This window comes from Canis aureus, chromosome 9 (genome assembly GCF_053574225.1).
Source record: "Canis aureus isolate CA01 chromosome 9, VMU_Caureus_v.1.0, whole genome shotgun sequence".
Classification (NCBI taxonomy): domain Eukaryota; kingdom Metazoa; phylum Chordata; class Mammalia; order Carnivora; family Canidae; genus Canis; species Canis aureus.
Genome location: NC_135619.1, coordinates 16,961,435 through 16,984,984, shown reverse-complemented (window position 1 = coordinate 16,984,984; position 23,550 = coordinate 16,961,435). Strand labels below are relative to the sequence as shown.

Sequence of the window (23,550 nt, the reverse complement as noted above, 5' to 3'; positions counted from 1 at the left end):
GTCTTTTCCTCTGCCAAGTCTTTGGCTGAGTTGCCCTCTTTAAATAGTAACGAGAACTGCTGTCAAGAAAGGTATTTTCTTTTCAAGAAGGATGTTTACACAAGCAAAATATGTTTTTAGACATGCAAATTCTTTCTGAGGAAAATATCAAAATACTTTCTATTTTTTATTCCTCACTTCTCTTCCCATCTTTAAAATAAAAGTTAAATCTTAACTGGGCTCCTTCCCCCACCGTGAAGCCAAGCGATGGTGCCAGACTTGAAGATGAAGGCTTTACTTTGTTAGCCATGTGTTTATGCAAGCCCAGCGCCTTCCCTAGATCTCTCGGCTGATAATCTCAAACATGGAGGATGCTTCTGATTCTACACAAGGGGTTGCTCCATTAATTAATAATGTAGCTCTCCCAGGCTCTCCGCCGTCTCTTCCTGTATCAGTGACAGGCTGTAAAAGTCATCGAGTAGCCAATAAAAAGGTAGAAGCGAGAAGTGAAAAGCTCCTCCCAACAGCTCTTCCTCCTTCTGAGCCGAAAGTAGATCAGAAACTTCCCAGGAGCTCCGAGAGGCGGGGAAGTGGCGGTGGGACGCGATCCCCCGCGCGGAGCCAGGCCGTGGCAGCGGGAGAAGCGGCGGCGGGCGGCGCGGCGGGGCCGGCGAGAAGCGACCCCCCGGCAGGACACAGGCTCCCCTCGCCGCGTTTGTAGTGGAAGAGGTGGAGAAGTGGCAGTCGGCGTGCTCGCAGGTGAGGGGCTCCGTGTGGTCGTCGGGAGCCGGCCGGCGCCGACAGGGAAGTGTAGGCGAGCGGGGGAACAAAGCGGAGCGGCGCCGGGGTCCGCCAGCAGCGAGCTCCTCGCGGCGTCGGGCCGGCCGGCTGCGCGCCAAGCACGTTGCGAGCCCGCGGCGGCGGCGGCGGCGGCGGCGGGCTGGGAGCCGGCGCTGGGGGAGGGGGCCGCCGCCGTTCCCGCACCGCCCGCCCGCGGCGGGGCGTGCGGCCCCATTGTGAGCCGGCCGCCGGGCGTGCGGAGGTGGGGCGCGCTGGGAGGGCAGAGGCGGCGGCTCTGCGCGCTCAATACCCCAGGAGCGGCAGGAGCGACCTCGGCTCCGGTGGCAGCCGCGGCGCGTCAGTCACACAAAAGGCAGCCGAGCTTCCCCCGGCGCGCGGACTGGCCCACGCCGCGGCCGAGCGCTCCCCACCTTACCGGCTTTCCTTTCCCTCCAATTCTGATAGGGAAGCGGGGCCGACGCGGGCGGCCGAGGGTCCGGGTGAGCCCGCGGGCGGACGGGAGATGCCGCTGCTACACCGAAAGCCGTTTGTGAGACAGAAGCCGCCCGCGGACCTGCGGCCGGACGAGGAAGTTTTCTACTGTAAAGTCACCAACGAGATCTTCCGCCACTACGAGTAAGGGCCGGGCCGCGCGCGGGGGGTGCGAGGGAGTGTGGGGACTCCCTCCCCAGCGTCCTTTTGTCTCTCTCTTCTTTTCCTCGCCTTGGGCTTCTGGCGGGGCGACTCGCAAGTGACGGCTGGCCGCGGGCCCGCGTTTCCCGGCCCCCCGAGCCCGACCCGGGGACTGCGCGGGGTCCCCGGGCGGCGCGACCGGCTGAGGCGCGCGTGGGGAGAGCGGGCCGGGGCCGCGGAAGCTGGGGTCCTCGGCCGGCCGTGGGGACCGCTTCTAGCAGCCGCTGCCGCCCGGGAGCCGAGCAGCGGAAACTCCCCGCCTCGCCCCTCCCCGCCTCGGCCACACGCGCACTCCGGGGCCAGTTCCGGGATCCCCGCCCGGCGGCCGAGGGGATCCCCGCTCGGGTCAGCGGCACGGGGCCGCCGTCCCCCGGCCCGGAGAGGGAATCCCCACCCCCGGGGGCAGGAAACGGCCGGGCCGCGCTTGCTTCCTCGGTCGAGAGTGGAGCCTGACGTTGGGGCTGCCTTAGCGCGGGGAGGGGAGGGGAGGGGAGGGAGGAGCGGAGGGGAGGGGAGGGGGCCGAGTTGAGACTTGGGGAAGGAGCCCCCACCCCCAGCCCCCGGCGGGCCGGGGGGCAGCGGGGTCCGGGACTCGCGAGCCATCACCGGCGGCCTCTCGTCCGGTGCGGCTAGGCCTCGGAGTGTGCGACGCAAGCCTAGTGCTCTGTCACCACCTCTTCTGGGTGACTAACTCCCGGCCCCGGAGAACTCAGCGTCTCCGCCTCCGGGAGACCTTGGTGAGGAAGAAGTCGGGTTCGGGCGGGGAGGGGGGGGCGGAAGGGAGGGGGAAAAAGCCGGGCACTGGGCGCACTTAGTTATCACTTTGGCGTAGCCAAGGGCGGCGGTGGGCGTAGGGGGAGGGGGTTAAGACAAGTTCAACTCCAGCCTCAGCCAGTCTCCTCTTTTTATCCCCCTGCGCATGTGGGCTGCCTGACATGTGCCACTCGCTATTGTTTTGATAAGAATCCGGAGCTGCTGCGTGTGTAGTTTTCACTCCTAAATTTTCAGTACCTCGCCTGGTTTATCCCAAGAGATCCACTTGTCCTGTGACACCGAACACTGGGGTGCTTTAGAGATGTGTGTTTAAACAGGATCTCCAAGTGAGAACCTAAATTGGTCGATCAATGAAACAGCCTGATCCTCCCTTTTTCTCGTGCGTTATCCTCCCTCTCCGCTCAGAAGGGGGGTCCCTTTGTGGCTTAGAAACCAAATGTTATAGCAACCAAATAACTTGTATGTGGGAGGCACCTTATTCTGAGTGGGGCCTTACTCGAGGGAGGGCTTTCAGCAAAGTCCGCACCTGTCTGAGAAACGAGCAGCGAAGTTAGAAAAATCAGTTCCTTTGAGCTTTTAAAAGTAAGGCTTCTTTTTCTTCAGCTCCACAGAAAGAGTTACACATAAACATGTTATATCGGGAGAAGTTTTTCAGCCGACTGTACTTTTAAAATAGGACTGCACGTCTTAAATCTACTCCTGTACAGACTTGTTTTGTTACTCAAATAGAGTTCACTCTTGTAACTTAAGTGAATTTGGATTAGGTAACTTGACAAGGATGATGCCTTTTTTTTTTTTTTAAGTTTAAGTTAAAATCCTTGGTAATAATTCCCAATTTAAAAAAAAATGGTATTTAAGAGTGCCAAGAAAATAGAAAACGGGGTTAAGTTTCAAACTTCCCCTTTGGCATAAGCAATCTTACCTTTTTAAGAGACTTTTCCCACTTTAGAAGGGCGCATGAATATGGCTGTATCCCTTTTGAATTAAACTTTTTGTATACTTTGGTTCTTGATTTACTATAATCATGGAGGTATCTGAAATGCCGAAATAAAGGAAGAGATTTTAGATATTCCACCTTCTACTAATATTAAGAAACTGTGTCCTTTGTAGTTTTATAGCATTAACAAAGTTCTTTTTTAAATAGCTGTTTTTTTGGGTTTTGTTGTTTTCCCTGTGATGAAGTATTTGGGTTTTTGGAATTTACAAGCAGTTCAGGAGAGGCAGTTGGTTTAGGAGCAAAGAACAAAGGAGAGCTACTAGTGTTCTTAGGTGTTAATTTTTGTGACTTTAAATTGGCAAAAAGGGAAGAAGACTGACATTTAATTGTGTTAAATTTTGGTTTACTTTTTCCCTCTTAGATGATTACAGAGAGATCAAAATTGTATTCATGGTTTATGGTATGGTGATCCTTGGTATTATGGTAATCTGACCCTTGGCCCAAGTCTGGAGAAGGAAATCTCTGTTTTTATTCATTAGCTCACCAGTTGGTTTATGTGAATTTGTTTGAAGATTATCCTTTAAGGGCATTATATGAATATTTGTTTTTTGTATTGGGGTGAAGACCACTGTGCTCACCTATTTGCTCAGGTTTTTGATTTCTGAATAGAACCTTTCTACCTTAATCAATCTCAAAGGGATTTTCTACACCTCCCTACCTTGTTCCCTTTGCAATACAATGCAAAGTATAACTTTTTCTTCTGACTCTGGTTAGTAGAAGTTTGCCAGTGACCTTTTAATTGTTAAATAGTTTTTTGTCTTTATCCTACTTGGTGTAATAGCCTAGCGCTTTCTCCTTTGTCCTAGGCAGCAATGATCATCCCTCCATTTTGTCTAGTGTAAGATCAGCTATTACTACATAGTAATGCAATACATTATTGCCTCAATTTTTCTCTTTTCCTAGACCCTGAATTTTTTGAGAAAGGGACTGTGACCAGGATAGATCCTTAGTGGTTATACAGTACAAACTCCTTTTTCTGTTTGTTTGAACTACATGCTCTTTAATTACTAACTCATGTTTGACCTGCTTTCCATAAGTAAAGAAGACTCATTAAAAATAGCACATTAACTGTAGGTAAATGCATAAGCTAAAGTACAGAAGAATGAAACTGGACCACTGTTTTTGTGTTATACACAAAAGTAACACAAAACTCAAAATAAGTTAAAAGACTTGAACATAAGACCTAAAACTATAAAACTCCTAAGCAGTAAGCTCCTTGACACCGTTCTTGGTGATTTTTTAATCTGACACCAAAAGCAAGAGCAATGAAAGCAAATTGAAACAAGTGGGACCATCAAATTAAAAAGCTTCTTCAGGGATCCCTGGGTGGCGCAGCGGTTTGGTGCCTGCCTTTGGCCCAGGGCGCGATCCTGGAGATCCAGGATTGAATCCCACGTCGGGCTCCCAGTGCATGGAGCCTGCTTCTCCCTCTGCCTGTGTCTCTGCCTCTCTCTCTCTCTCTCTCTGTGACTATCATAAAAAAAAAAAATAATAAATAAATAAATAAATAAATAAATAAATAAATAAATAAATAAATAAAAAGCTTCTTCAGAGCAAAGGGAAACATCAAAATTAAAAGGTGTCTTACTGACTGGGAGAAAATATTTGCAAATTATATATCCAGTAGGGGCTAATATTCAAATAATAAAGAACTCCTACAACTCAATAGCAAAAACAACCCATCTAACTAAAAACATGGGCAGAAGATCTGAATAGATATTTTTCTAAAGGAGACCTATAGGTGGCGAACAGGTACATGAAAAGAGACTATACATCCTGAATCACAAGAGAAATGCAAATCAGAACCCCATTGAGATCCCACCTCACATCTGTTAGAATGGCTACTATCAAAAAGAGTAGCATAACAGTTGCTGGCTGGGATGTAGAGAAAAGTGAACTCTTCTGCACTGTTGGTGGAAATGTAAATTGGTGCAGCCACTCTGGGAGACAGTATAGAAGTGCCTCAAAAAACTTAAAATAAATAGAACTACCAAATGATCCAACAACTCTGTTTCTGGGTGTTTATCCAAATTTTAAAAACTATTAATTTGAAAATATATACTCATTCCCGTGTTCATTGCAGCGTTATTTACAATAGCTAAGATATGGAGACAACCTGTTTATCAGTGGATGAATGGAAAAAGAAATTGTTGTCTATATTTCAAAGAAATATTACTCAGCCATAAAGAGAATGACATCTTGCCATTTGGGACAATATGGATTGACCTTGAAGGCATTATGCTAAGTGAAGTCAGACAGAGAAAGGAAAAATACCAATGATCTCTCTTATATGTGAATCTAGAAAAAATACATTAAAAAAAAAAACCTAAGCTCACGCAAAAAGACCTAAGCTCTATAGTCAATGATATATTTTTTTGAGATTTTATTTATTTGAACCAGAAAGAGAGAGATAAGATAGCACAAGCAGGGGGAGTGGCAGGAAAAAGCAGGCTTCCCACTGAGTGGGGAGCCTCATACAGGGCATGATCCCAGGATCCTGGGATCATGACCTGAGCTGAAGGTGGATGCTTAACCAACTGAGCCACTCAGGTGTCCCTTTAGTCAATGATATGGTAATAGTTAGGGGACAGATGGTAGCTACACTTGTAGTGAATATACCGTAATGTATAAGCTTTTCAAATCAGTTAATTGTACACCTGAAACGAACTTAACGTGTGTATCTACCATACTTTATTTTTTTTTAATTTATTTTTTACCATGCTTTAAGAAAGACTTGATTACCCCCACCTTCAAAACAATAATAAAAAAAAAATAAGCTCATAGGCAAAGAGAGAATAAAGCATGTACTTTAATCTCTTAGATAAGATAAAATTTTACTCTGTAATTTGGTTAACTGACCATTTTATTATTTATTTAGGACTGTGGATTGTTAAAAAGCGGAGCAGTCAGGTCTGAATATTAGGAACTCTAGATTTGTGGGATGGGAAGATGATTTCTTGTATTACTCAATGACTTCATTTCCTAAATAGTTTTTGTTTTTTTTTAGCCATTTAGACCCTTAGAATTGGAATGTACTTACCGTCTTTGAGTGAGTTTCATTTTTCAAATGGTTCAAAATGTAGGAATTCTTCATCACTTACATAGGCTGGCTTTATGTTTCAACCTGGCTTTCTATTTTTTTTTTTTTTTGAAGATTTTATTTATTTATTCATGAGAGGCACAGAGGCAAAGACATAGGCAGAGAGAGAAGCAGACTCCATGCAGGGAGCCTGATATGCAGGACTTGATCCCGGGGCCTCAGGGATGAAGCCCTGGGCTGAAGGCAGGCGCTAAACCACTGAGCCACCCAAGGATTCCCTCAACCAGGCTTTCTAGTAAAAGGTGTTTAACTCATTTATAAAGCACCTGATTTTCATGGTTATCAGCTCTTCATTTGTTAATTCAGTCCTTTCAACAGCCCTTTTTTAGAGATAAGGAAACTGGATTTGGGATAAAGAGAGTAGTAGAGAGTAGTAGTAGAGAGTAGATCAGTCTTGAAAACCACCTATCTAGCAGTTGGTGACACTAGAGTTTTCACTCACATACTTTAGCGTTTATGTTCTTATTTATGATCCACATGGTACATAAAATTTTTCCTAATATTTGTTGAAGCTTGCAGAAATGTGCACCAAGAATGTACCGCACTGCTTTGAATTCAAGCTCACCGCCTAGATCTTTGGGTAGGCACCACTCTTGTTGTCTGCCCAGACATTTGTCTTCTTTATTATATCCCCAATGATTAAGCTCTAGATACTAATTATACAAGCTAGAATGCCATCAGTTTACAGTGGGGATATATGTCTTTCACACAGACCAGTTATTATACTGATAAGTAGGTATGTATGAAATCTAATTATTATATGAAGGCCATTATATGAAGGCCATTTGGTGAGCATGGAATTTTTAAGGAGAATTGGATAATCTTAATAACTAGTGTCTTCAAATTAGATTTTCACCTTCTTTTTAGGAATAAGTCTGCTACATGGTCAGATATTTGGGTCCGTGAGTCTTTTTTTCTTAGATTATATGGCAAAGATTCCTACATACTTTTCCTTTACTTTTTATACACTTAGTAGGCTACCCTGTTTTGTGTTAATACAGTCTTTCTTCAGACAGAATATGTCTTACCAGTTGTTGTGTAATGAGCCATCCTAAAACTTAGTGGTTCAAAATAGTCATCATTTTATTTGCTCACTTTTCTGTAGATTGCCAGTATGGTTTCTGCTGACCTGTCCCCTCATTTAGCTATGGTCAGCTGGAGGGTAGGCTGAGGTTGGATAGTTTAAGAGGTAGCCTCAATCATATGTCGGGGACTTCACCTGGGATGGTTTTTTTTTATGTGTGTTTATTTTTTTTTCTAGCTTTGTTGAGATATAATTTACCAGCAGATTTATAAGATATTTAAAGTATACTGTGTGATATAATAATACTGAGATGGCTTTTTTTTTTTTTTTTTTACCATATGGTCTTTCATCTCAGAAGACTAACGTGGTGCTGGGCTCGGTTCCAAGAGAGTAAGAGCAGAAGTGTCTCCATGTCATTTCTGTATTTTGTTAGTCAAAGCCAATCTTAAGGCTAGCCCAGATTTAAAAAGAGGTGGTAAAATAGATTCCATGTCTTATGAGAAACAAGTATCAGTCATATTTCTAAAGAGACTGCATACCTTCAATTCTCTTTACAGTCTACCACTGAGCATCTGGTAAGATTTTTTGACTGGGTCATCCTGATTGGATTTTGGGAGTTCATTGGTAATCTCTCTGCAGTTTATCCTTCTTGCTACCCTTCTTCCCAGTGCCAAACTTTTTTTCCAGATGCTCAAGTCTTTTATGAGCTCATCTGACATTGTTCCTTTATCACACTGGTTATTTTTTCCAGTGTATTTTTGCAAATATGGTTTGCAAATATGGTACCTAAACAGTTAGAATTGATACTGTTTATTGTACCCATACAGTATGCTGGGCATACAATAGTATTATCTTACTTAATTTTCATATTAACAATTAATGGAAGATATCCCCATATAATAAAAGAGAACCAGGTTCAATGAGGTTGTGTAATTTACCCAAAGACACATTCTACAAGTGGGAAGCTGAGATTTAGATACTTTTCCTTTCCTTCACATTCATATGTGTACTTTCTCTGTTTAGATAACACATAAAAATAAAAGTGGACTGCCAGTGGAAAGTATTTTTATTACTCTTGACACTGCGCTTTGGAGAATCTGGAGATACTGAGATAATTTGTCCCTCTAGTGAGAAATGACTATATAACACCATGAATGGCATAAATCACATGTGCTGTGGAGCCTGTGTAATGGGAGCATAGAAAATGGAGCTGATAACTCCTGGGGAGTTGAGGAAGCTCTCGAATAAGGAAAGAACATCTGAGTTGGGTCCTGAAAGATAGAGCTATCAGGACACAGAATGGAGAAAAATGACATTCCAAGCAGAGAATACTCCAAAGAATACTTTTTAAGCTGAGGAAACTATAGAAGGGCATAGAAATGTGAATTTGCATTTTCACTTAAAATTTGTCTTTTTCACATTCATTATTGTTAAGCAAGGACTTTTGTTGAGCTACTGTGATATTTTACTTTTGTTGATTTGTATTTAAGTCTCTAGATTTAAAAAAATCTTTATTGCTATCCTCCATCTTCGTGTCATCTGCAGATCTTATATGTCATTCTCTGAGTCTGAGGCAGCCCTAAGTATGAAGTAATATGTCATTAAATGGTTTTTAAAACTAAACATTTTAAATTAACTTTTCTTCTGACAATAAATGTAATAAATGTAATTTTCATGTAGCAGATTTTTCTCAAAATAACATGAGGCATGTTAAGTCAGCCATACTCAAGATCTCCTAATCTGCATTGTAATCCTGTCAGTGGAGTAAATTAGTAGAACAATCTATGCTGTCTTGTAGCAATTTCTACTTTTCTAAGTTTATAAGCTATACTTTTCCATCTCTTGGTATTATATGCTACTAAAAATCAGAAATTATGTTAGTTTTTAACTGTGGCTGCATTTCTCAGTTATACTAAATATTTTATGGACAGAGGAGTTTAAGTAGATCTGTTCTACAGTATTGTGCTGGGTCTTATCTTCTGTTTAGTTGATAAAGTTTTGGCCCTTAAGTAGAGTACACTTTTGCATTTATCTTTTCTAAATTGCATTTGGCTTCTGGTTTTTATGTCCCTTCATTCTTTTTATTTGTTTCTGTTCTGGTGTTTGTTTGTTTGTTTTAGTTTCAAGTTTTTACTGAAATTACAGATAGTTAACATTGATATTAGTTTCACATGTAGAATTTAGTGATCGTGATTTACGTACAACACCCAGTGCTCATCACAAGTGCTTGCCTTAATACCCATAGCCATATAACCCATCCCCTGGCCCACCTCCCTTCCAGCAACCTCTCAGTTTGTTCACTGTAATTAAGAGTCACTTTTCTGGTTTGCTTGTCTCTTTTTTTTCCCCATGCTCATTTGTTTTGTTTCTTAAATTCCACATTAGAGTGAGATCATATGGTATTTGTCTTTCCCTGGCTTACTTTGCTTAGTATAGCAGTCTTTAGTTCCATTCACATTGTTGCAAATGGCAAGATTTCATTCTTTTTTATGGCAGAGTAATATTCCATTATATATGTAAATATGTACATATAGAAACACATTTATGTATATATAAACACACCACCTCTACTTTATCAGTAGATGGACAGTTCGGCTCATTCCATGATTTGGCTATTATTGATAATGCTGCTATAAACATTGGGTGCATGTATCCTTTTGAATCGATATTTTTGTGTCCTTTAAGTAAATACCTACTAGTGCAATTGCTGGATCATAGGGTGGTTCTATTTTTAACTTTTTGAGGAACCTGTGTACTGTTTTCTAGAGTGGCTCCACCAGTATGCATTCCCACTAACAGTGCAAGAGGAGGAGTTCACGTGCTTGCCAACATCTGTTGTTTCCTGTGTTGTTAATTTTAGCCATTCTGTATGTCACTTCATTCCTCCTCTACTGGATTTTTAGTTTTCCAAATAACCCTGTAAGTTAACAGTATGTTGCTCTTTGTTCCCTAGTTTGTTCACCTGAGAGTTGGTTGCCTTTATATTAATTTAAGGTGTGTTCTTGCTAGCAATTGAGCTGGTAACTCAGAAGCAATTTTTTCCTTAAGAAATAATGGTAAAGAGCAGCAGTCATCAAACTTTTTTTTTAAAAGGCCAAGTATAGTCAGATTTTAGTCTTTGTAGGCAAATAGTGTCTATTGTACCTACTCAACTCCACAGGATGAAGAAGCAGTCATAGACAATACTAAAGGTATGAGTGTGGTTTGTTCCAATAAAACCACAAAAACAGGTGAAAAGCTAGATATGGCCTCCAGGCCAGTAGTATACTCACCTCTGGTTGAGAAGATAGTTGAAGGAATGTAGTAATACATAAGATGCATAATAATCTATATTAGCCTAAACATATTCATTTAAAGCAGTATTTTGTATATTAAATTTTTTACTCACAATAATAAAATATTTCTTACAAAATTTTCATGATTTTTATATTCTTATAGAAATTGAGGAGACACTGTAACCTGCCCCCTAGAGTTCATTATTATTAACAAAATCCCACATCTTTAAATCTATGTGACAAATGGTTGATGAGCAGAATTACAGAAGTATGAGAAAGTGAAGATAATAAAAATGTTAGATGTGCCATGCTGGTAGGGGGTGCTGAATCGGAAGAAGTATTCTTTGGGATTTTTTTTTTTTTTTTTGCATGCTTTAAAATGGCCACAATGGTAGTATGCCCTGTCTCCCTTCTCTTCTCCTGAGTGTAGATCTTTGTGCACAGCAGGGCTATAATATAACAACTTTGCAGAGTAGATGATATAAGGCAAACAAACAGTACAAACACTTTGGAAGAGGAGGGTGGAAACCTGGGTGTAGGACAGCTGAATGTACAACAATGGTTACTGACTATCCTATTTTTCTGCCCTGTAATATGTTTAGTGGAGGTTTGTTTCACTTGTGCCATTGCTCTCTTTGGTATTTTTATTTTTTAATTTTTTAATTTTTTTTAAAGATTTTATTTATTAATGAGAGACAGAGAGAGAGAGAGAGAGAGAGAGAGAGGCAGAGACACAGGCAGAGCGAGAAGCAGGTCCGTGCAGGGAGCCTGATGTGGGAATTGATCCCGGGACTCCAGAATCAGGCCCTGGGCCAAAGGCAGGCGCTCAATCACTGAGCCACCCAGGGATCCCCTCTCTTTGGTATTATGAACAACCTCACCACATCTAGATAGCATTTATTGCAGCTCAGTATAAAATCGGTCTCCTTTATGTGGCACTAAATATGCCAGGCTACCAAATTCCAAATCACTATGGTGAGAGCCATGCTGTCGAACACGGAAGCCGTTATTGGCCTGGGGGTTATTAATAACTCAAAATATGACTACTCAGAATTAAAATGGGCAATAAAGGTAAAATACATTCTGAAATTTGAAGACTTAGTACCCCCAAAAAAGGATTTAAAATATTTACATATTGAAAAGTTTAAAAAAAATTGTTTTAAGATTTTATTTATTTATTCATGAGAGACACACAGAGAGAGAGAGAGAGAGGCAGAGACACAGGCAGAGGGAGAAGCAAGCTCCATGCAGGTAGCCCGACGTGGGACTCAATCTGGACTCAATCCAGGACCACGCCTCGGGCCGAAGGCAGGTGCTAAACCCCTGAGCCACCCAGGGATTCCCCGAAAAGTTTAAAAATGAATACATATTGAAATAAAGCATTTGGGGATATATTGGGTTAAATAAAATGTACAAATGTTTAATTTTTTTTTAAATTTTTTTATTTATTTATGATAGTCACAGAGAGAGAGAGAGAGAGAGAGAGGGAGGCAGAGACATAGGCTGAGGGAGAAGCAGGCTCCATGCACCGGGAGCCTGATGTGGGATTCGATCCCGGGTCTCCAGGATCGCGCCCTGGGCCAAAGGCAGGCGCCAAACCGCTGCGCCACCCAGGGATCCCAAAAATGTACAAATGTTAACTGATCTATAAAATTAGTGTTTCTTTTTAGAATTTGTTGAATGCAGCCACCAGAAAATTTAAAATTTTATTTGTGGCTAGCATTCTATTTCTGTTAGTACTGGGTTAGAGACTAGTTAATGTAAGATACCTAAATTTGTAATATTTTTCCTTTTTTAAAATTTATTTTTATTTTATTTTATTTATTTATTCATGAAAGACACACAGAGAGGCAGAGACACAGGCAGAGGGAGAAGCAGGCTCCATGCAGGGAGCCCCATGTGGGACCCGATCCCAGGACCCCAGGATCACATGCTGAGCCGAAGGCAGACACCCAGCTGCTGAGCCACCAGGAGCCCCCTTTTCCTTTTTTTTTTTTTTTTTTTTTTTAAGATTTCATTTATTTGAGAGAGAGAATGCACATCAGTGGGGGAAGGGGCAGAATGAGAAGCAGATTTGCTACTGAGCACTGAGCCCAACGCAGAGTTCTATCCCAGGACCCTGAGACTATGACCCAAGCTGAAGGCAGACGCTTAACCTACTGAGCCACGCAGGCGCCCCTGAAGTATATTTTTCTTAAACAGTATTAAATATAGTTTAAATTATTAGGAGTATAACTCACATACATCATGTGCTGATTATGTGTTGGCTTATTAAGCTAAGTCTTACAGATATGTTTGTCCCAATAGAAAAAAGTTTAAAACTTTTGTAAAGCTTTCTAAGTGAACTTCAGTTTTAGGCAATAAAACTTAAGACCTCTTTAATGATCCATCCTTCCATTCATTTTATTCTGCACCATTGATAACCAGTTATTGGGTATATTTGTAGTGGATCTCTTAGCTAATAAATTGTTTATCTGACATATATTTTCTTGCTTATGAGAACCAGATCACATTCATCTTTTTTTCTCTCTGGCATTTCTTTCTTCAACCGTACTTTTCCTTTATAACCTAACTCTTTTAACACTACTTCTCCAAATAACAGAGTATTTCTTGATCATTTTTGCTTATCTCTCCTTCCCTTACTCTGAACATCCAAAGGATATCTGCTTGTCTTTTAATCACTTTGTGATTTTAATTTTAATGATATACATCCATTATCTCCCTTACTAACAGGTAAATACTTCCAAAAGGATCATCTTTGTACTGAATTAAAGTCATGTAACTTGGCATATGCATCTTACCTCTTTAGATCTCATTCATGTTAGGATATGATTATTTTCTTTTTATTTCCATAGATTTCATTTTTGTTGTTGTTCATACTGCAGATGAATATACAAATGAAACTATGTTAATGGAATTACCCCAAATCTTTGGAGATCAGACTACAACAGGGATAACCTATATAGATAGACTAACCCGGAAGTAAACATATAGTCTTAATACTTTTTAGAATAAGAGAAGGAAAAGGGGATTTCAGGAAGGAGAAAAAGTTAGACAGTAATGAATTGTATCAGTCACATATAATTATTGAAAAGTACAACAAAGGGGCACCTCGGTGGCTCAGTGGTTGAGCATCTGCCTTTGGCCTATGTCATGATCCTGGAGTCCTGGGAGCGAGTTCTTCATTGGGCTCTATGCAAGGAACCTGATTCTCCCTCTGCCTGTATCTCTTTCTCTCTGTGTCGCTCATGAATAAATAAATAAAATCTTTTTAAAAAAAAGAAAGAAAGAAAAATACACCCAAAGTATAGAGGAAGGAAAGACATTTACCCAAATCTTACCACTTAGAAGCAACTGTTACTACCCTTTTTGTGTATGTCTGACCTTTTCTAAAATGTGTTGATTGGGGGCACCTGGGTGGCTTAGTGGCTGAGTGTCTGCTTTTGGCTCAGGTCATGATCCCAGGGTCCTAAGATCAAGTCCCTCATGGGGGTCCCCACAGGGGAGCTTGCTTCTCCCTCTGCTATGTCTCTGCCTCTCTCTCTGTCTCTCTGTCTCTCTCTCTTGAATAAATAAAATCTTTTAAAAATAAATAAATAAAATGTGTTGATTGTAAAAACAACGCAAATACATGCTCATTATACAAATTCAAACAATATAGACATATTTAGAATAACAAATTTTCCTTTTCCTTTGTAGTCCTTCCTTTTCTCCATAGGGAACATCTGTTTATAGTATTTGTATAAGTACATATTTTTGTTATCCTTTTTTTTTTAATTTTTATTTATTTATGATAGTCACAGAGAGAGAGAGAGAGAGAGAGGCAGAGACACAGGCAGAGGGAGAAGCAGGCTCCATGCACCGGGAGCCCGACGTGGGATTCGATCCCGGGTCTCCAGGATCGCGCCCTGGGCCAAAGGCAGGCGCCAAACCGCTGCGCCACCCAGGGATCCCTATTTTTGTTATCCTAATTAATGAATATAGGATTGTATTATTTGGTGATTTGAGTTTTTTTCTACTTAACATGCCTTAGCAATCTTTCCATATTATGGATCTCTTGCATTTTAAAAGTGACTATAGAATTTTTGAAAAGAAATAAATGCTCATATTAAGAAATTGCCACAGTGCAGAAGAGGCCCCCCAGGCCCATCCCTACTCTGTAACTGTTGCCTTGATTTTTGGATAACATTGTAGAAACAGTTTATGCTGCTTTAGAATATCTTTCTTTTCCTGCCTTCCCTCCTTTTTCTTTCTTCTTTCAAGTGGGACCATATTACATATATTGCTTTGCTAAGTTTTTAGTTTCAAAAATATAGGAGGAAATCAAACTAAAAAGTTTTTTTCCATAAGTTTAAGAACTCTCCTCATACTGTTAATGACTAGGATTTTTCATTATGAAGTACTATAATTTACTTAACCTTTCTTGTTAGATGCTTAGATTTGCCAGTTTTTCACTATTATGTTAAAGCTTTTTAAAGTTCATAGTTAAGTGCTTAAATTGTCCCTAGCATTTTGGTTGCTTTGGAACAAAAAGCTTTAAAATTAGAAGAAAAAAGAAAAATTGGGTTTATTTTCAGTTTCAGTCCCAATTTCAAAAGTGATGGAAATCAAAGCCCAATTTTAGATGAATGTACCATTAAATTGCAAAATATAAATGTCTAGTTTAAATATAATTTTTCTTAGATTTGTGTTAGTATATAAGTTGACCAGTTAGTAAACCCTTGTTCTATAATTCTATGTAAAATTTTGCAATGAAGGCACAATCCTTTATCAGCTTTTAATGTAAAATTTGTGAAATGATGGGTAATGAATGGATTTTTGTTTTTGTTTTTTAATCAGTGATTTTTTTGAACGAACCATTCTGTGCAACAGTCTTGTGTGGAGTTGTGCTGTGACGGGTAAACCTGGACTGACCTATCAGGAAGCACTTGAGTCAGAAAAAAAAGCAAGACAGAATCTTCAGAGTTTTCCAGAACCACTAATTATTCCAGTTTTATACTTGACCAACCTTACCCATCGTTCACGCTTGCATGAAATATGTGATGATATTTTTGCATATGTCAAGGATCGATACTTTGTTGAAGAAACTGTGGAAGTCATTAGGAACAATGGTGCAAGGTAAAGTACTTTTAATTTTTTATTTTGTTACACATGCATTCACATTACTCAAAATTCAAAGTACACAAAAAGGTGAACTGAGGAAAATTTCCCTTCTGTCCTCCCACTGCTTTGTTACCCTCCCCACAGATAGCCCTAATGTTAATATATTTTTCCAAAGCTAATTTCTCTCCAGACTACCAAAAGATGTATGTATATGCATAGATATTTGTACACATATGTGCATGGGCCCACACAGAGTCTCCTGTCCCTTTTAATGCAAAAGGTAACATATTTGATACCTTTCTCATTTAAAATGTCTTGAAGGTCAGTCCATTGCTTTATAAACTACCTTTCTTCTCTTTTTTGTTTATTGTATAATATGTCCCCTTGTGTAGAAGTTCCATCTTTACTTCCAAGTAAAAAAAAAAAACCTTAAAGATACCTATTTTGTCCTTATGTTATCTAATAGTATAAAAGTATAAATATGCATATGTTTCTTGCTGGGTTTTAGTAGTTCCTCTGATAATATAATGACTGAGTTTTATGTACTCCATTGAGTTCCCTTTTACCCAGCTCTTTAAGAAAAATGAATTTTTCATATACAAAAATTTTAAATGACATTATCTCTGGCACTAAATTAAAAATTATTACTGCTTTCCTGAAGTTTAAGCATTTGTGATTGGCTAGTCACTAGTATTTATCATAATAATCCTTATTTGCATTAAAACTTTATATAGCCCCTTGGAATAATATAGTATGTAGTGTTCTATGTCTCATTTCTTTCACTTACTATAATGTTTTCAAGGTTCATCCACATTGTAGCATGTATCAATATTTCTTTTTATTGATAAATTCTGTATGGATCTAGCACATTTTGTGACAGACATTTAGGTTGTCCCCACTTTTTGGCTATTATAAATAATGCTGTTATAGGCATTCATGTACAAGTTTTTTGTGAACCCATGTTTTCAGGTCTTTTGGTCATATATCTAGAAGTAGAATTGCTAAGTCATATGTGGGAACACAATGTTTAGCACTTAAAGATCTCCAAACTTTCAGAGCAACTGCATCATTTTACATTCCCCCTAGCAGTGTATGAGAGTTGCAGTTTCTCCACATCCTTACCAAGTCATATCTATGGACAATTTGTTGTAGTCCATCTTTTTTATTTTGCCATCCTAGTGGGTATGGGATGGTATGTTGTGGTAATTTTGATTTGCATTTCCCGAATGTCAAGCATCCCTTTATGTGCTTACTGATCCTTTATATATCTTCTTTGGAGAAATGTTTGTTCTGGTCCTTTGCCCATTCTTAAATTGGGTTATTTATCTTTTTTATTACTGAGATGTAAAAGTTCTTTGTGTTTTTGGATACAGTCCCTGATAAGATTTGCAAATATTTTTTTTTTTTATGAGTTGTCTTTGTCTTCTCACTTTCTTGATGGTACCATTTGAGGTATCATCTCCCTTTGCTTTTAACTTTTGTTTCTACTTGTTAATAGCATATACCTTTTGTTTCTGTCTCTGGTAGTATTTACCAGTGGTCCTAAAGACTTCTTCATCCACCAGAATTAGATTTACTGGAAAGAGCATGCTAAATTACACGGAAATAGGATAGAGGCTATTTGTTGGTTGAATTAGTCAGTATAGGTACTCTGGATCTTTTCACCTCAATATTCTTTTCTTATTATCTCATTTACCTTTAGGTATCCCTCCTCTCTTGTTGCATTTTATAAGTATAGATTAGGTGCTTCCCTTCTTACCAAGACTTTCTGTTTTGAAAAAAGCAATCAGCTAATGGATTCTTCTAGAAGATCCTTTGTCATTGCTTTGGTAGAATAATAAAGACAATACCTGACTACTTCACTGAAGCAACAGTTCCAACTCTTTATCCTCCCTATCCTGATTAACCCAGTTTGCCTACCAGTTATGCAGACATTTGTTCTCTACGACTTCCTTAGAGCCTATAGAAGAAGTGAGAGAATTTGTGGTCTTCCATAAAGAACACTTAACTAGGATTATATTATATTATATCAGATATGACCTCATTGTTTCCATTTACAGATGAGTAAACAGAGGTCCAAAGAAGTCAAGTAATTTTTTCGTGATATCTATCATATATTCCTGATCTCCTGCTGTTTACTTGGACTGCTCTAGACACTGGAGATATAGCAGTGAATAAAACGAAGTCATGGAGCTTCCATTTCAGTCTTATAAGTAGTAAGTGGTAGGATTTAAATTCAGGTAGAGCAGACTTACGAAAGTATTTCTAAAAACAAAACAAAACAAAAGTATTTCTTTCCTTGTATCATTGTCTCCTTAGTTTTGGATTCTGCCATTTAATTGCTCTGAGCAAGTATTTTAAACTCTTTAAGCTTTAGTCTTTTTTCAGCTGTTAAATGGACCCCTGCATTACAGGTTTGTCTTACAAGATAAAATGATATAATGAATGTGAATTTTTTAAGCTGTATTATATAATATTGCCATTTGATATAGGTGCCTTGTTAGTATTTGAATGTTTGTATTGGGGGACATGCAGTTTGGCAGGATTTTTTTTGTTTTGTTTTTTCAGAGATATCACTAAATGTAGGACTACAATAACTGCATGGGCCACTGAAACTAGGAATCAGGTTTTTCTATTGTAGCTCTGAAAGGAAACCCCACAGTTAACAATTTCACTAAGAAAGACAGTCGTTTTTGAAGATAATCATCCTACTTTTGTACATGGTTTTCTGAAAAATGCTGCACAAGCAGTTTTAAGGCATTTGAGTTTCAGTTAACTTTATCTTCTTTTTAACAGCCTGATTATTGTTGTTCACTGAAGGGTTGAGAGTATGGTGACCTAGAGCTCAAAAGCTTACATGATAAACCCATCTTCTCCACTCTCTCCATTGCTGCCCCTCTCCCCACCCTGCCCCGCCCAGAATTGGATCATTAAATCAGGAAAAAAGAAGGTGGAAATCACACAAGAACACATTTGGGATTGTTGAATCATCTCTCAGTAGTTGAAGGATGGGGCTAGAGTTTGAGAGAATCCGAAAAATTGAATCAATATAATTGTGTATTTGGTAATTTTAAAAAATTAAAGTGGGTTTGGGCAACTTGTTTTCAGACATTTCAGGCATAGTCAAGATATTCTTGGAGTTCATAGGAGATTTGAAGCAACAGACATGAAGAGATACCTCTAAAAAAGTAGATATACTGACAGCGAGAAGTGGCACTTTCTTTCCTAAGAAGGAGATGGAATAAACATTAACTACTGGTTAATGGTTAAGTATACTGGCCTGGCTTAGTATATAATTTGGTAGCATTAGAAGACATTGCAGATTTGAAAGTATACTTGCATTTATTGAACGTTTCCTGTATGCTAGGCACTGTGCTAGATGCTTTCATTTTAATTCTCGTGATATTGATAGGTGACGCAGAATTTTCCAAAAGTTGTATGCTCCTTGGTATTTACTCACAGAAGTTGAAAACTTAATGTCCACACAAAGACCTGCAGATGAATGTGTATAGCAGCTTTATTTAATAACTTCCAAAATTTGGAAGCAACCAAAATGTCCTTTGCTAGGTGAATGGATAAATAAACCCGGTACATCCATGCAAAGGAATAATATTCATTGCTAAAAAGAAATGAGCTATCAAGCCATGAAAAGACATGAGGAACCTTAAATGAATATTACCATGTGTTAGAAGCCAATCTGAAAAGAGTACATATGTATGATTCCAATTGTAAAAGGCAAAACTATGGAGACAGTAAAAAAGATCAGTGGTTGCCGGTTGTTGAGGTGGAGTTGGGGAGAGGTGAATAGATGGAGCACGGCAGATGTTTAAGGCAGTGAAAATACTCTGTGTACTGTAATGATGGATACATGTCATTACATTTGTCCAAACCCATGGTGAAACACACCAAGAGTGAATTGTCATGTAAGCTATGGACACTAATGATGATGTGTCAGTGTAGATTGATCATTTATAACAAATGTACCTCCAGTGAAGGGGATATCAGTAATTTTAGAGGCTGTGAATGTGGGGCAGCAAAGGGTATATGGGAGATCTCTAGATCTTCCTCTCAATTTTGCTACGAATGTTAAAACTGTTTTTAAAAACTGAAGACTTTATATTAACAATATAAGTTATGTGCTCTGCTTATTAAGACTGATGTTTATAATTTTTTAAAATCTGGGTTTTTTAAAAATAAAGATTCATATATATTAGAGAAAATTATGAAAGGTGAAGGCCTAGAGTGCATTTCCCAAATGCTCCTTTCAGAGATAATCATTGTAAAAAAAAATTAGTGCACTGAAAAAAAAATTAGTACATAGGTTTTTTTTTTTTTCTATACTGCACTAAATTTTTTTAAAATAACATCTTTTTCACTTAGTAGTGGTTTGGAGATCTTCATTTATCAAAACACATAGATGTACATTTCTATTTGGTTTTGCATAAACTGATTAAACTATTAGTTCCTAAAAAGCTTACTCACTTTTTCTGAGGCTGGAGAAAGCTACTCCTTTTGCTAGCCTTATGTGAATTTTCCCTTTGAAAATAATAAACTGCATTTTTTTCCCAAATAATCTCCGACCTGGGCACCTGGGTGTCTCAGTTGGTTAAGCATCTGCCTTCGGCTCAGGTCAAGATCCCAGAGTCCTGGGATGAGCTCCTCAGCTGGCTCCCTGCTCAGCAGGAAGTCTGCTTCTCCTTCTCCCTTTGCCCCTCCCCCCTTTCCACCCCTCCCAAATAAATAAAAAATCTTAAAAAAAATAATAATAATCTCTGACTCCTGACTGACAGACCTTTTCTCCAATGTAGGTTAAATCAGTAAAATAGCAGAATTGGATTTACACCAAAGAATTTCATTTATGGCCAGATTTTCCCAAATATTATCCCCATACTACTTAGATTTAAAATTTACAAAGTGTTGGAGCACTTGGGTGGCTCAGTTGGTTAAGCATCTGATTTCAGCTCAGGTCATGATCCCAGGGTCGGGCTCCCAGCTTAATGGGGAGTCTGCTTCTCCCTTTCCCTCCCTCTGCTCATGCTTACTCACTCCTCATTCTTTTTCTCTGTCTCTCAAATCCTTAAAAAAATTTTTTTTAATTTACAAAGCATTACCTAATAAAAGTATATGACCTACAGCTTTCTAGGTTTCACTGATAGAATGCTTTAACATGCTTACTCACTCCTCATTCTTTCTCTCTCAAATCCTTAAAAAAAATTTTTTAATTTACAAAGCGTTACCTACTAAAAGTATATGACCTACAGCTTTCTAGGTTTCACTGATAGAATGCTTTAAGCACTTTAATCTAATGAAGTAACAAAATTAGCATTAAAACCTAGAATAGGGCAGCCCCGGTGGCGCCGCAGTTTGGCGCTGCCTGCAGCCTAGGGCGTGATCCTGGAGACCCTGGATTGTCCTGCTTCAGGCTCTCTGCCTGGTGCCTGCTTCTCCCTCTGCCTGTGTCTCTTCTTTCTGGTCTCTATGAATGAATAAATAAATAAATCTTTAAAAAATAAAAAAATAAATAAAACCTAGAATATAGGGCAGCCCGGGTGGCTCAGGGGTTTGGCACCGCCTTCAGCCCAGGGCCTGATCCTGGAGACCCGGGATCGAGTCCCGCGTCGGGCTCCCTGCATGGAGCCTGCTTCTCACTCTGCCTGTGTCTCTGCCTCTCTGTGTCTCTCATGAATTAAAAAAAAAAAAAAATCTTAAAAAAAAAAAAAACCTAGAATATAGAAAGTAGGCGCTAAGTATTTATTAGAAGTAGAAATTTAAAAAATGAACCTTTAAATCTTTGGGTTCTGGGGATCCCTGGGTGGCTCCGCAGTTCAGCACCTGCCTTTGGCCCAGGGCATGATCCTGGAGTCCCCGGATTGAGTCCCGCATGGGGCTCCCGGCATGGAGCCTGCTTCTCCCTCTGCCTGTGTCTCTCTGCCTCATTCTCTCTCTGTGTCTATCATGAATAAATAAATAAAATCTTTAAAAAAAATAAAAAATAAATCTTTGGGTTCTTTTTTTTAATATTACTGTCCTAAATGGTGTTAGTGAATAATAATTAAACTGCATTGATATTGAAGACAGAGAAATTCTAAATATATTGAGAAGATAGGATGAACATAAAAGATTGGAGGACCCAATGTAGTTATTTTGATTTGAACATACATGGTTGGATAAAGATTTATTTATTTGAGAGTGAGCATATGCACGCAAGTGAGGGGAGGGGCAGAGGGAGAGAGAATCTCAAGTGGACTCTCCACTTGAGTGGGGAGCCAGATGTGTGGGGCTCAATCCCAGGATCCAAGAATACAACCTGAGCCAAAATCAAGAGTCAGACACCTAACTGACTGAGCCACCCAGGCACTTCATGTATTATAACTCTTTTTCAGAAAGAAGACTTTTTGTTGCTCAGCTAACACTGCTAATCTTTTTAATTTTAAGTAAGCTCCACACCCAAAATGGGGCTCAAACTCACAATCCTGAGATCAAGAGTCGCATGCTCTACTGACTGAGCCAGCCAGGCACCCCACTACTGATCATTTAAGGTCAAAATTTCTGGTTCTCAGCCAAAGAGAGTCAAACATCCCCAAATTGTTTTCCATGACCATAGTATGTTGATATAATTTTCAGTACAAAAAAAAAGGTTGTTTGGGACAACTGTTCTTTCTTTGAAATTCTAAGTTAAAGTGAAAACTACCTTCTTTAGACATATGTTGTATTTATTGTATGTACCAAAGACCCAGACTTACAACCTGATTCTTAGATTGTCACTGCAAGTTCAACAGCTAAAATTTAGAGTCCTATTTACTTGCATAATAATGTAAATTGAGAAGCATCATCTATTTGAGACAGAGCATGAACAGGGGGGTGGAGTGGGAAGGGGTAGAGGGAGAAACAGACTCCCTACTGAGCAGGGAGCCAGCCAGGGAGCTTATCCCAGGACTCTGAGATCTTGACTTGAACCTAAGGCAGACACTTAACTGAGCCACCCAGACACCCCTGAAAATGAATTTTTTTCTAAACAAGTTTAATTTAAATCACCTATAAAGCTTATGTTGTATTTCTGTATGGACTCAACAGAATAGTTCAGCTTAACAAAAATATAGTTCAGTAAAGTTCAGACTGATCATACAAACAACTAATCTTCAGTATTCTAAGGGCCTTCAAATTGCATTAGTCCTTAGGAGCATCTGGCTAATGCCTTTCAAAAGTCTTTGTAAAATGTTGGGGGTGAGGGTAGTTATTCTCTGTGGCAACTTCTTTATTGATCCTTTGCACTAATGCCAAGTACAGTCAGCTAAATCTCTACCAGGACTTACAGTCATTACTTTGGGGGTAAGAAAAAAAGGATAAAAAGGGGAGTTGGCAAGTAAATTGAGGTTTACCTCTTTCCTAACAGAAAAAGAACAAATGTTTGCTTGCTTCAATTTCTATCTCATTGAACTGGTTAGTAACAGGATGGTGAAGTAGAACAGTAGTAATTCTGAAGTTCTTAGTTCCCTGTGGCAGGAAAATATTAGCAACTAATATCACAAAAGAGGGGAGACTATATATAGCTACTTCTGTCCTGAAATTGCTGTTCATTTCTACATGGTTACACAGGTTTAGGTCTGAGAAATTTGAGTGTCTTCTGAATAAAATCTCTCTTCTATATCTTTTCCACCTCCTTCACAGTCTGTTTCATTTGGCCAATATAAGATCAGTTTTTAATGAACAACTTACTTCACAGATATTTTGAATTTTTCTGAGAACAAGATAAAATTGTAGTTTGTTGATTTTCCATGCTGCCTTGGAGGCCAATAATAGTATGGTATGTAAGTGGAATTCATTT

The 23,550-nt window shown here is 39.4% G+C and overlaps 1 protein-coding gene across 4 annotated transcripts in view; it reads left to right on the top strand.

The window, feature by feature from the left end:
• The first annotated feature begins 541 nt into the window (after positions 1-541).
• BAZ1A (bromodomain adjacent to zinc finger domain 1A) overlaps positions 542-23,550 on the top strand; it is an 89,416-nt gene continuing 66,407 nt past the window's right edge. Inside the window, exons 1-3 of one of the 4 annotated variants that reach the window (XM_077909012.1) lie at positions 542-738; positions 1,225-1,395; positions 15,462-15,740. In XM_077909012.1, coding sequence (XP_077765138.1) covers positions 1,283-1,395; positions 15,462-15,740 — 392 coding nt within the window. In that variant the 5' untranslated portion in view covers positions 542-738; positions 1,225-1,282. Of the gene's footprint in view, positions 739-1,117; positions 1,396-15,461; positions 15,741-23,550 lie in introns of those variants that run through there. The other 3 variants (XM_077909014.1, XM_077909013.1, XM_077909011.1) reach the window with 3 other exon arrangements.